General features: G+C 38.8%; 1 protein-coding gene across 3 annotated transcripts in view; it reads left to right on the forward strand.

Annotated features, from left to right (window-relative positions):
- The window catches only part of LOC126418589 (RNA-binding protein 26), a 283,506-nt gene that overhangs the window by 116,760 nt on the left and 152,462 nt on the right, over positions 1–14,284 (forward strand). For all 3 annotated transcript variants that reach the window (XM_050085417.1, XM_050085418.1, XM_050085419.1), the window contains exon 9: positions 11,496–11,734. In XM_050085417.1, coding sequence (XP_049941374.1) covers positions 11,496–11,734 — 239 coding nt within the window. The remainder of the gene's footprint in view (positions 1–11,495; positions 11,735–14,284) is intronic.

A 14,284-nucleotide genomic window follows, 5' to 3' on the forward strand; every position in this document is an offset into this window, starting at 1 on the left:
TTACAGAAATAAAAATTTGACCCACAGAAGATGACACATAGGTGTTGGAGCATGTCCGGGTAAATATAAAAATAAACAAATTGTGTTTGCATAAGGCTGATTTTCAAAATAACCCAATTTTAAATTGCAAACATGGCAGACATCAAGAGGAGCTTCAAACCTCAGTAAAAAAAGAAGTTTTATTTCCCATAAGCATTTGTGTGTGACCTGAGTCGAATCAGTAGTTTCCTATTGCAACTTTCAAGGAATACCACTAAGTGAGACACCACTCCTTGTGATTTCTACATCTACAGTAAGCACTCTGGTAATTCATCTACTGTTGACATTGTTTTGAAGTGGAATTAATCAGCTGTGTATGTAACAACCATCGATAACAAAAATCAGAGGGATGAGATCTTTCAAACTGGTATGTGACTCAGCCACATGACATTTATTCATATCTTTAAAGCCATACACACAATCTGCTCTGCCTTGAACTTATACGTACCTTGTGAACAGTCTATGTATGGTGTGCTGTTTTGGAGAGATGAACATTAGCAATGATATTGAATGGTGAGTGAGATTGTATCTTGGGAAAGTGGAGAAAAGTAAAGCAAACTCTAGATGATGATGATGATGATGATGATGATGATGACCAATAAAAAAGACAAAATGGGGCAGACAGCAAAAATTCGGGCTGGGACTAACATTGTGAACACAGAAAACTAAGAAAATCCCGAACCTCTTGCAGTGGAGTGGACTGTTGTCTTGTGGAGAGCAACCAACTAAGGGAAGATGATTGGAATTTTGGGAGTACTGCTCATACTATGAGACAGAAAGAAATATCAGTATCCAGCATCGCCACCTTGCTCCTGACATTTATTTCCATATCTTCTCTACACATAATTAATAGTACATCTTCACAGTTTACAAAAATATGAACTTCCGACCTCTTTCACTAAAATTTTGTCACCATACTATGTACTGTGTTCTTTGTCCAGAACAGCCACGATCTCACTTTTTTAAACTTAAAGACACACTTGAAGATGACTAGTAGTGTTCAGATAGATCATATTCTATACAACTTATTATCTCATTGTTGTGGCTGTCATTAGAGGATCCTAAAATGGACGCAAGCATCTGGCTTAAGAACACAGTTCGAGCCAGTACATTATTATTATTATTATTATTATTTTTTCCCCATTTGTGTGTAACATCATTCACATTGACCAAAAGTTTTTAGTTTTGGAAAATATCACAACACAAAACAATTTATATGAAATATTTTGATGGCCCATCTGACTGACAACTGCAGTACGGACCATTTGAAGTGGCTCTACAGTACATCTTGTGTTGTCGTTCCTAGCCGTGGTCTGTTGGCTGCTTCTTCTCTCCTTGCTCTTCCACTCCAGCTCTCTCTCTCTCTCTCTCTCTCTCTCTCTCTCTCTCTCTCACACACACACACACACACACACACACACACACACACACACACACACTCCTGTGCCCTCTTTCACAACAGTCTTTTTCTATCTCTCTACCTGTCATCTCCTTTTTACACGCATTCTGTGGGACTGTGTGTACCACAGGTGTTTGGTCTCAGAATGATCCACTACGCAATCTAAGAATGCCACTAAAAGTATGTGACAGTGATTAATTTGCATAGTATAAACAAACAACCATCGTATGACATTGGGAGTTGGTTGGTTGGTTGGTTGGTTGGTTGGTTGGTTGGTTGCGTGTTCCATTGATCAATCCCATGGTACGGTAGCTGCTATGATGTGGAACGTGTCAAATGCACAAGAAATGCACATATGAAACAAAATTTTTTAATATATATATATATTACAATTTACCCCAGTCCTTAAATGGCACAAAATGCATATACTATATTTATAGATTTATTTATTTCTATTCAAGAATTCATCTATGGTATAGAAGCAGTTGTCAAGGAGGTATGATTTCAATTTATTTTTGAAGCTATTACTGCTGTCTGTCAGACACCTTATTTCATCTGCTAATTTGTTTAAGATTTTTATAGCAGTATATTTTACCCCTTTCTGTGCCAAAAATAGGTTGAGCAAAGGATATTTTTATTTATTTATTGTTCCGTGGGTCCAAATTAAGGAGAAGTCTCCATGGTCATGGAACGAGTCAATACATGAAATTATAACACAATAATAGAAATAGATAAAATGAAATATAAGAAACATATTCAGGCGACAGGTCGTAAGTTTAAATAAAGATATGGTGTAAGTCTTTCTTTTCTCTGGTATTATAATTATGAATGTCAGTGTTGTTCTTAAACTGGTCCATGTTGTTGAGAACAAATTTCATTAGTGAGTAGATGTATTGTGAGGCTGTTGTAAGATTTCCCAATCTTTTAAAAAGATGCCTACAAGATGTGCGGCTATGAACCCCACACATTATTCTAATCACTTTCTTTCGAGCAGTGAATATTTTTTGTCTAAATGTTGAGTTACCCCAAAATATTATTCCGTATGACATCAGAGAGCGAAAGTATGCAAAGTATGTTAGCTTACTAATTTCTGTATCCTCAAAATTGGCAATTATTCTGATAGCAGAAGTTGCTGAACCTAGTTGCTGTAGGAGATCCAAAATATGAATTTTCCAATTAAGATTCTCATCTATATGTACACCCAAAACCTTGCTCTACCCTGTCTACTGAATCTGTTGATGTGTTATATTTATTGAAGGAACTGTACTTTTTCCAGCAGAAAATTGGATGTACTGTGTTTTTTCAAAGTTTAGAGCAAGCCCACATGCAGAAAACCAATTAATGACTTTTCCAAAGAACTTTTTTGTATCATTTTCAATTTGACTTTCTTTTACTGGATTAATAATGATACTTGTATCATCAGCAATGTCAGCTCAGCTTCCTGTTTCAGATAGGGAGGTCGTTCACATATATCAAGAACAGAAGGGGACCCATTATTAAACCCTGTGGAACACCTAATGTTATTTCACCCAGTTAGATGAAGTGGCAAACTTATTTAAATCACTTGACCCATATAAGGAAATTTTTTGCTTTCTGTTCTGTAGGTATAACTTAAACCACTCATATGCTATTCCATTTATACCATAGAATTGTAATTTCTGTAACATAATGTCATGACTTACACAATCAAATGCTTTGGACAAGTCACAGAAAATTCCTATTGGTGACATTTTAATATTTAAAGACTGTTGTGTGGACAGTGAAATTGTATATTGCTGTGTCAGTGGAACATCATTTTTGAAATCCAAACTGTGATTTACCGAGTATCCCTTCCTGTTGAGATGGCTAACCAGTCTTGAGTACATTACTTTCTCGAAGATTTTTGAGAATGCTGTAAGCAAGGATACAGGCTGATAATTATTGACATCTGTGGTGTCCCCCTTTTTGTAGAGAGGCCTGACAATGGCATATTTTAACATGTCTGGGAAAATAGAGATGTCATCTACTCCAACAGAACATTTGTTTTGCAGAGATTTAATAATTTTACTTATTTCACAAGAGGTTGTTAGGTGAAACTTAATCTAATTTTTTTCAAAACAGACTCTTCCATGTACTGCCTAGCTTTTTCTTTTGAACTGTTCTCACTAATTTTTTCTCCTAACACTTAAGAAATGGTTGTTAAATACATTAGCTACTTGTGTACTGTTGGTTAGGATGGTCTCGTTCTCTTTAACAGTAATACTACCTACCCCAGTGGTTACTTTTCCAGTCTCCTTTCTAACAACATTCCATATTTATTTTATTGCCGGAGTTGTTAATTTTTTCTCTACTCTGTTGTGTGAAACTCCATTATGAGATGAGAGGAGTGTGTCTCAATGAATTTTGATTTGAAGGTCTATGGTTTATCAGTCAGGTTTATAAATGTTGACAGAAGACTGTTAAAAATTAAACTTGAACATCAGTGCACAAGATCCAGAACAGTGGTTAAAGAACTATTATTGAATGCCGATAATTTCCCTATCCGATGTTCACCAGATGTCTACCGCAGCTCCATTTGAAAGAGTCCAAACTATCAAACACACCAAAGTCTCTTTTTAGATGTTTCAGTTGTTAAATGAGAGACCATTTTCAAAAATAATCTAACACGAAATAAATTAAACTTACAAATTTTGTTATTGCTGTGACATAAAATGCAATCCACATTATTTTGTAGGTATCTTAGTATTATATTTTCGTCAGTATTACATTTTGCTCGATGGAGCTAATTAGCATCCGAACATATCTGGTCTTCAAGCATTTTATATTTGCAACATTGTGAAGTTCAGTCTAAACCAATGTGCACCCCTAATAATGGTCAGCTATAGAACCACAGCTAAATAATTTTTGACTACACACTCTGCATCAAAATAAAAATAAAAAATCAGTATAATAGAATTATAACAACTTCATTACATATTCATATGCAAAACATTAAAAAATTGACATTTTGTGTGAAAATTTAAACCATTTTGTAGCCTTACACTCTCAATTAATACTCATTGTATTGACAGGTGGCAGAGGCAACACTACTAGATTGTGTTAATAGTTATCTTCACCATTGCTTGCCATACTTGACGACATTATTAGTGAATGAACTGTGTGTATTCCAATAGCAAAGAATCTCATTTCCTGTGTGGAGAAAAGACTGTGAATGAGTGTATTTCTCATTGAATAACACATATTTGTGTGGCAGTTTTACAAACTATTTAGTGTTAACAATAAGATGCATTCTCCATTTCATTTTCAGTTAAATGTAAATCACCAACTCAGCTGCAACTTAAAAATTGCTTTACCTGTTGCATTGTCTGGTGGCTTGTAGCACATCAAAACAGAGAAGCAACTAAGATATGTAGCTGTCACTCCAAGAAAAATATTTAAGTATCCTCCTTCACATTTGCTCATTGTATGCTTATGCAAGCAACCAACAGACTGCACCAGATATTCGAATACTGTGTCAGCTCATAGTGGTAGACACAAATAAGGTGTTATTTGACACAGATCTTATTGTTGAATCCAGTGCATCAGCGTATATGCTCTCCTGACCTAAATCCGTCCTCACTGGGAATGAATTTAACTAATGTGGACATGGAGCTGCAAGAGTTTTGTGATGTCACTTCCAGTTATTTCAAATTAAGGAGTCATTGCCTCACATCAAATACAAAACAAGTTCTGTGATATTTTGTCAACATGATACGAGAGGTTGAATCAATAAAAGGCAAGAATGCTGTCTACATCACAAGCAGAATTTAAGAGATATCATATTGTATTTGTCATTTTCAGATATTATAATTTACGTCCTATGAATACACGCTGTTTCCAAGCACCGGTACATTGAGGATCTCAAAACGTGTCATTATTGGTACAATTTGCTGTAATAAAATGATGAGGAAAGCCATATTCATGATTAAAGAATTTTGGTATTGAGTTATTTTCATATTATAATGTATTTGTTATGAAAGTAAGCCATTTTAAGATAATGGCACATTGAAGATTCATCAAAACATATTGTTGCTGGCAGTTTGTTACAATTAAAGTCAGCTAATAATATATTTGTGATTAAAGCCTTCAGGAGATAAAATAAAAGTTCATTTTTTGCAGAATGCAGAAGTTCTGTGTACCGTAGTTAGTAGAAGCACCAAGTCACGATACAATGCATAGTGTGTTCGTGTCTTGCTGCACCAAATTTTTTTCACCTTCATGTGAAAGGTTAAGGGACTTTCTTATCAAATTAACATAAAAATTTTCTGTAATATTCAGTGTTGTGTAAATACAAGTGCCCCCTCTCTTGGAATGAGTTTCTCCCACTTTGTGACTTTTCTAAGCTAGTGCCCCTACTGACTGGACATGGCACTGTCCTTTTTGCCTTAAAATATGTTAATGGATATTGAAGTTTTTTTAGCATTTGGACAGGGGAGAAAATGTGTATTTTAATGGAACTAACTTAGGAGTTTTGTGTGTGTCCATTTATGTAAAGAAGAAGAAGAAGAAGAAAATTTGTGTGATTCAGCCAGGTACATCCAACAGCTGCCATTGGGGAGCACTACAGTCGAAAGTCACATTAACTGGCATGTCCCGTGTGAATCAGGTGTAGTGTCTCGTGAGGTCGGATTTCCCATCCACGTACAGGTCAACGTCAGATACCGTGTGTCCTGTATGAAGATGGCTTAAGAGAGTGATGTACGTAGTACGACAGAACAACTTCTGACCTGCTTAATAGGGCAGATTTTATGTACAAAAGGTTAAGTAAACTAAAATCACAAACTAAAGTTAATGAACTAAGTGCTCACTCAAGCCTTAAATGTGCTTCATCCTGCTTCCTTAATCACCCTGCTTTGACCTCATTTCTGTGACTAATATCACTGTGGATGTACATCTACATCTATGTGATTACTCTGCTATTCACAATAAAGTGCCTGGCAGAGGGTTCAATGAACCACCTTCAAGCTGTCTCTCTACCGTTCCAGTCTTGAAGGGCACGCTGGAAAAATGAGCACTTAAATTTTTCTGTGGGAGCCCTGATTTCTCTTATTTTATCGTGATGATCATTTCTCCCAATTGGAGGACAAAACTGGTGATTGAAATTCCATGAAGATCCCGTCGCAGCGAAAAACGCCTTTGTTTTAATGATTGCCACTCCAGCTCACGAATCATGTCTGTGACACTATCTCCCCTATTTCGTGATAATACAAAACGAGCTGCCTTCTTTGTACTTTTTCGATGTCATCTGTCAGTCCCACTTGACGCGGATCGCACACCGCACAGCAATACTCCAGAATGGGGTGGACAAGCTTGGTGTAAGCAGTCTCTTTAGTAGACCTGTTGCACCTTCTAAGTGTTCTGCCAATGAATCACAGTCTTTGGTTTGCTCTACCCACAATATTATCTATGTGATCGTTCCAATTTAGGTTATTTGTAACTGTAATCCCTAAGTAAATTGAATTTACAGCCTTCAGATATGTGTGTGACTTATTATTTAATTGAAATTTAGCTGATTTCTTTTAGTACTCATGTGAGTAACTTCACACTTTTACTTACTCACGATCAATTGCCACTTTTCGCACCATACAGATATCTTATCTAAATCATTTTGCAGGTCGTTTTGATCATCTGATGACTTTACAAGACGATAAATGACAGCATCATCTGCAAACAGTCTAAGATGGCTAATCTGGTTGTCTCCTATCTCGTTAATATAGATCAGGAACGACAGAGGGCCTATAACACTTCCTTGGGGAACGCCGGACATTACTTCTGTTTCAGTCGATGACTTTCCATCTATTACTACGAACTGTGACCTTTCTGACAGGAAATCACGAATCCAGTCGCACAACTGAGGCAATACTCTGTAGGCACGCAGTTTGGTTAGAAGACGCTTGTGAGGAATGGCGTCAAAAGCCTTCTGGAAATCTAAAAATATGGAATCTATTTGACGTACCTTGTCGATATCACTTATTACTTAATGGGTATAAAGAGCTAGTTGTGTTTCACAAGAATGATATTTTCTGAATCCGTGCTGACTGTGTGTCAATAAATCGTTCTCTTTGAGGTACTTCATAATGTTCGAATACAGTATATGTTCCATAACCCTACTGCAAATTGACGTTAGTGATATAGGCCCGTAATTCCTACTTCCCTTTTTGGGTATTGGTGTGACTTGAGCAATTTTACAGTCTTTAGGTACAGATCTTTCTGTGAGTGAGTTGTTGTATATAATTGCTAAATATGGAGCTATTTTATCTGACAGGAACCTGACTGGTATACAGTCTGAACCGGAGGCCTCGTCTTTATTAAGTGATTTAAGCTGCTTTGTTACACCGAGGATATCTACTTCTATGTTCCTCATCTTACCAGTTGTTCTTGATTGGAATTCAGGAATATTTACTTCTTCTTCTTTTTCTTCTTTGGTGACGGAGTTTCAGAATACCATGTTTAATAACTCTGCTTTAGTGGCACTGTCATCAGTGACTTCACTGTTGTTATTGCTCAGTGAAGGTATTGATTGCGTCTTGCCACTGGTGTGCTGTAAGTATGACCACAATCTCTTTGGGTTTTCTGCCAGTTTTTGAGACAGAATTTCGTTGTGGAAATTATTAAAAGCATCTCACATTGAAGTATGTGCTATATTTCGAACTTCTGTAAAACTTTGCCAATCTTGGGGATTTTGCATTCTTTTAAATTTGGCATACTTTTTTCGTTGCTTCTGCAACAACGATCTGACCTGTTTTGTGTACCAGGGGGGATCAGTACCATCACTTATTAATTTATGTGGTATTTATCTCTCAATTGCTGTCAATATTATCTCTTTGAAAACATTTCACAACTTTTCTACACTTACATGATCAGATCGGAAGGAGTGAAGACTGTCTCTTAAAAAGGTGTTAAGAGCATTTTTATCAGCTTTTTTAAATAGATGTACTTTGCGTTTCTTTTTGATGGTTGTAGGTGTTACGGTATTCAGCCTAGCAGTAACTGCCTTGTGGTCGCTAATCCTGTATTTGTCACAATACCCACTATTTGTCCAGGATTATTTGCTGCTCAAAGGTCAAGTATGCTTTCTCAACCATTTACACTTAGAGTGTGCTCATGAACTAATTGTTCCAAATAATTTTCTGAGAAAGCATTCAGTACAATTTCGGATGACGTTTTATGCCTGCCGCCGGCTTTAAACGTATAATTTTTCCAGCATATCGAGGGTTGCTTGAATCACCACCGACTATAATTGTATGAGCGGGGTACTTACTTGAAATGAGACTCAAGTTTTCTTTGAACTGTTCAGCAACTATATCTTCTGGGTCGGGGATCGGTAAAACGATCCAATTAATAGTTTAGTCCAATTGTCAGGTATAACCTCTACCCATACTATTTCACACGAACTATCTACTTCAATTTCGCTACAAGGCAGACTACCTCTGACAACAATAAATACTCCACCACTAACTGTATTTAATCTATCCTTTCTGAACACTGTTAGATCGTTTGAAAATTTCGGCTGAACTTATTTCCGGCTTTAGCCAGCTCTCTGTACCTACAACTATTTGAGCTTCAGTGCTTTCTATTAGGGCTTGGAGCTCTGGTTCTTTCCTAACACAGCTACGACAATTTACAACTACAATACCGATTGTTTCTTCAACTACCTTTTTGTGTTTTACCTACCCACTTTTAGACGGACTGTCTGTGGTTCCCTGAGACCTTCTAACCTAAAAAACCGCCCAATCCCTTCCACACAGCCCCCACTACCCGTGTAGATGCGTCCTATGTGTAGTCGACTCCTGACCTATTAAGCGGAATCCAGAAACCCACCACCCGATGGCACAAGTCAAGGAATCTGCAGCCTACACCATCACAGAACCACATGAGCCTCTGATTCAGACCCTCCACTCGGCTTTGCACCAAAAGACCACAGTCAGTTCTATCGACGATGCTGCAGATGGTGAGCTCTGCCTTAATCACGGGAAGCAAGACGCAGTGTTCACCATTTCTGTTAGCCGCCCAAAACCATACAGAATCTTCTCCGATCCAAAGCGATACACGTCATTGGTACCGACATGAGCCACCACCTGCACCCTGTACTCTTCATGGCATCCAGAAGCACCCTTTCCACATCTGGAATGACTCCCCCTGGAATGCACACGGAGTGCACACTGGCTTCCTTCCCCTCCTTGGCAGCCATTTTCCTAAGGGGCCCCATTACGCACCTAACGTTGGAGCTCCCAACTACCAGCAAACCCACCCTCTGTGAATGCCCAGACCTTTTGAGCCAAGAAGCTTCCTCTGGAACAGGGTGGACGACTGCATCTGGCTCAGACACATCGTCAGCCACAGATAAAGCCCGAAACCTGTTCGTCAAACAAACCAGGGAGGCCCTACGATTGGCCCCTTGGAAAGTTTTTCGCAACCTGCCAGACTTTGGACTCGACCATAGGTGAGGGGTCAATCTCAGTGCAGGCAGTACACGGGGTGGTCACAGTAGTGGACCGATCGGAGGACACGTGGGGCGTGTTCGACGTCCCTCGCATCCCTGTGTTCGACCTCCCATAGTGATGCCCTTTGGCAACAGCCTCCAGCCGTGTGATGGAAGCCATCGCAGCCTGAAGCTGAGAGCGAAGGGTCGCCAACTCAGCTCGCATCTGTACACAGCAATCACAGTGCCTCTCCATTTCTGCAGTCGCTCCTGTTTGAAGCTCGTAAAAATATTCAATAAATGAATGGTGTACTCACCTTATTAGCAGCAGGAAATCGAAGTGCTCTCTCACTGACGGTCTAACCGACACTGAGCTGTTCTAATCAAACAAACAAGAGCCTGTACGATACGAGGGTCGATAGCAACGGTGGTACTGTACACTACACTGTTATTGAAATAAAAGGTTGTGCCTAGTAAGCACTCGAACACACAAGAAATTACAAAAATAAACCAATAACTACACAGATAACTGAAAATAAGTCGCTCCTGTTTGAAGCTCATAAAAATATGTAACACACGAACGCTGTATTCGCCTTATTAGTAGCAGCAACTAGCGGTGCGCTCTCGCTGATGGTCTAACCGATGTAATGTGGGGATAGTCATACTTTGATAACAGTGCAAACACCACAAATGTAATTTCCTGATTCTTCTAATTAGCAAGCATGTACATGTCTTCCTCTTACAGGATTTCTCCTGTAGCTTCCATGAAGCTGAATATTTGGGAGTTCAGCAGTGAATTATTTTCTTACAGTTCACAAAGTCTATTTTCATACTAATTTTCCACAAAGCTGTGTGTGGTGTTTACTTAATTTGGAATTGTTACAACTCTTGTATGTATAACGTACTTTCGGGTCATAAATGAAAAAAAATATTTTTTATGGAATTCTTCAACTCGTTTTATTTAACATGTGTCTCGATGGTATAGTATGGAGTAAGAAGTGCAGTGAGTCAGTGTGTACACTTAAGATGAGTGGTCAGCTCACTTTTGCTTGACTTACCATTATTACTTTACAAAGGTATTTGTGCTGCATGGCATTATAAAGAAACTGTGAAAGGGTTACATGTTAATGAAGCTGTTTTGACTACTCAGGTATTAGGCATTTGTGAATACTGAGGTGTGCAGGATTCTTTAATGTCCTATATTAGTGACAGCTGTGTATCATAATGTGCATCTCTGTTGCACCATTGTAAAAGTCACCTGACAACATTGTACAAATGTGGCTGAAAGTGAAAATTAAAGCATTTTCTTAGTAACTAAGGTAGCTCTTGATATTTACCTTTAAGTTTAAACTGCTGTGGCAGACAAATTACAGAGTATCTATAAAATAATATTTCTCCACAGTGTCTCTGTGTTTGATATGAGGCTGATTAATTTAAAGCTTGGGCGCTGATGACCTCGCTGTTTAGCGCCCGTAAACCTCAAACACACACACACACACAATTTAAAGCTGAATTATCATCACCGTCATTTAGAATTTTTTTTATCTGCAATTCACACTTTGCCTCACAAACTTCTCTTAGCTGTTTGTTGTGGTACTATATAAGATGTATTTTAAGGTATGCGTGGCGGTACAGTTCGTGGAGCTGTAAACCGTTCCGTGGCATACAACCCACAACCTCAGCGGGAGCTGATCAGTGTGCCGGTGACAGATGAGGTGGGACAGCAGGAACAGCCACAGACGCAGCAGCAACAACAACAGCAGCAGCAGCAGCAGCAACAGCAGCAGCATCCGGAGCAGCAGCAAGCTTACCAGGCTGCACACTATGGCAAGAGGAATGTCACTCCAGTGGATCAGGTCAGTAGCCAACTGAGATGAAATGCAGCATCAGTTTACAGATGAAAGTCCCATGCTGCAGTTGCAACTTACTTGTGACTGATTTGGCAATCAATGTGCACTACACCCTTGGTGAGGTCATCTGCTTTAAAAGTTTTGAGCCATGCACTTGTTTATTGTTTGGCTATGGCAAAATACAAAGTCTATTAAATTCCATCACCTGTGATGGGCTCTCACATGGCGTCGCCACATCTCCTAAACACAATTGGTGGTATTTCGATAGCTTTGTTGTCGATCCAGTGCCGACGATTTTGGTGCTTATTTGCAGTTTACTGTAAATTCCGCCAGTGGAAAATGGCACTAATGTCATTTTTATTTTGGTACCTGGGCACAGCAAATGGTCTGACAGTTGGATGGAAGGAAGGTGGGGGAGGGGGAAACTGCATTGTCGACACATAGCAGTTGGGTGAGAGAATTTCCAATTTAAATCCAAATCCCTCTTCTGGAACATTATGCCTTGGTACTTTGAAGTAGAAAAATATTTCTAGAAGTCAGTAAATTAGCACTTACCTCTCTGAAAATAAGCATAGAGAATTTGTGGGAGGAAACAATAGAAAGCAAAGAGAATTTGTGGGGGGAGACAAGAGAGAGGATCAGTCCTGAAAGGCAAGAGAGAATTGGCTGTGGTAGGCAGGCTAGAATGCCGTCAAGTAGAGTCAACATGTGAGATTTTGAAACTTGGAACTGTGTGGAGTGGACAACAGAGATTATGGGGAACATACACGTGTGTAGACATTGACACATTTGCAAAAGAACCGTAAAACAGATAACTTAGGAAAGTTATTGTTAAATGTATGGAATAAATTACTTCCGATGTATGTTGAACTGCAGATATCTTTATTTTCTGATCTGAGGTTTTTTTCACGACTCCAGTTGTGGTTTGTAAAACCCAAGCTTCATGGTTATAGGTGCAATATTGACACACACAATAATAGTGGGTCATTGATAAAGATTTGTCAGTTCTGGTGAAGTCAGTTGATCCCATTCTCTCTCTCTCTCTCTCTCTCTCTCTCTCTCTCTCTCTCTCTCTCTCTCTCTCTCTCTCTCTCTGTCTGTGTGTGTGTGTGTGTGTGTGTGTGTGTGAGAGAGAGAGAGAGAGAGAGAGAGAGAGAGAGAGAGAGAGAGACCAAATAGGCATCGCAGATATTAGGTTGGTGCATACGTTCATAGTGTTTTTGTTTTGCATGTCGGTATTCTGGATTCTGTGGGTTTATTTATCAGTTGTAATTTTTATTTGTAATTCACTGTTGCTATTTGAGTTTACATTTTGTCATTAGGAGATAGTGAGTGGAGCTGTGGGCACAAGAAAATGGAGTGCCAAGTGGCAAAATTGTATCATTTCTGACATTATGGTATATTGATAATTGAGGAAGACAGGACTATAAAAGTTGAAGATGTCATTTCCGACGTATTCTTCTGTTTGAGTTCAGTAGAGGGGTGCCTACAGTGGAGGTAGCCAGAAACATTTGCCCCATGTATGAGGATAATGGCATTGGACAGAGTACAGGAAGAAAATGGTTTTCTCGCTTTAAGTAGGATCATTTTGATAATAGTGACTCTTCATGTTCAGGAAGACCATTGGCATTTGATGAAGGTCATTTAAATGCGTTAATCCACAATGATCCATGTCAGAGTACTTGAGAACTCGCAAATGTAATGAACTGTGATCATTCCACCATCTTGCAACATCTGCTTGCAATGGGTAAAGTTCAAAAATTGGTGTATGGGTACTACATGAGCTAAAATCATAAAAAATTGGTGGGTGGCCGTATGTTCCTCTCGTGTTTGCTTGTCATCAGTAGGCTTGTGAACAACACAGACCATTTCTACCTTGTATCATTACTGGTGACAAGAAATCATGTCTTTATGCTAAAAAAAAATAAGGAAAAGAAAGAAATGGTTTGCCCAAGCAAAGCATCACCTCACCCTCCAAAGACCTGCACGCATCTACAAAAGATAATGCTATTCGTCTGATCGAACAGCGACGGTGTGGTGTACTACAAATTGCTTCCCCAAGGTGTAACCATCACTGCTGAAATTTATTGTAAACAACGGAGATGTCGTGCAGATGCAACTAAAGAACAACGACCAGGAAGACTGTGTGAAGTCGTGCAACTCCACGTAACGTACGCTTGCATTCTGCTAGACTGACAAGAAACACTATATGGAAGTTGGCTTGGGAAGTCATTCTACACCTATCGTATTCATCTGATCTTGTGCCCACAGATTTTCACCTTTTCTGCTCTTTATCGAACAACCTACAAGGAACTGCCTTTCCAGATGAAAATGCACTCTGAACATGGCTTGACAACTTCTTCACCTGAAGTCCACTTGATTCTGGAAGTTGTGGAATTGAAAAATTACTCCAGCATTGGCAGACTGATGTAAATAGTGAAGGAGAATATACTATTCATGACTAACATCTTATTAAACTTACGGAAAAATTCTGCCAACTTGTGTACCAACCCACTATATTCCTACTCAATGGTTTTATCCATCTGCAGAATTATG

The sequence above is a fragment of the Schistocerca serialis genome, chromosome 9, assembly GCF_023864345.2.
Source record: "Schistocerca serialis cubense isolate TAMUIC-IGC-003099 chromosome 9, iqSchSeri2.2, whole genome shotgun sequence".
Lineage (NCBI taxonomy): Eukaryota > Metazoa > Arthropoda > Insecta > Orthoptera > Acrididae > Schistocerca > Schistocerca serialis.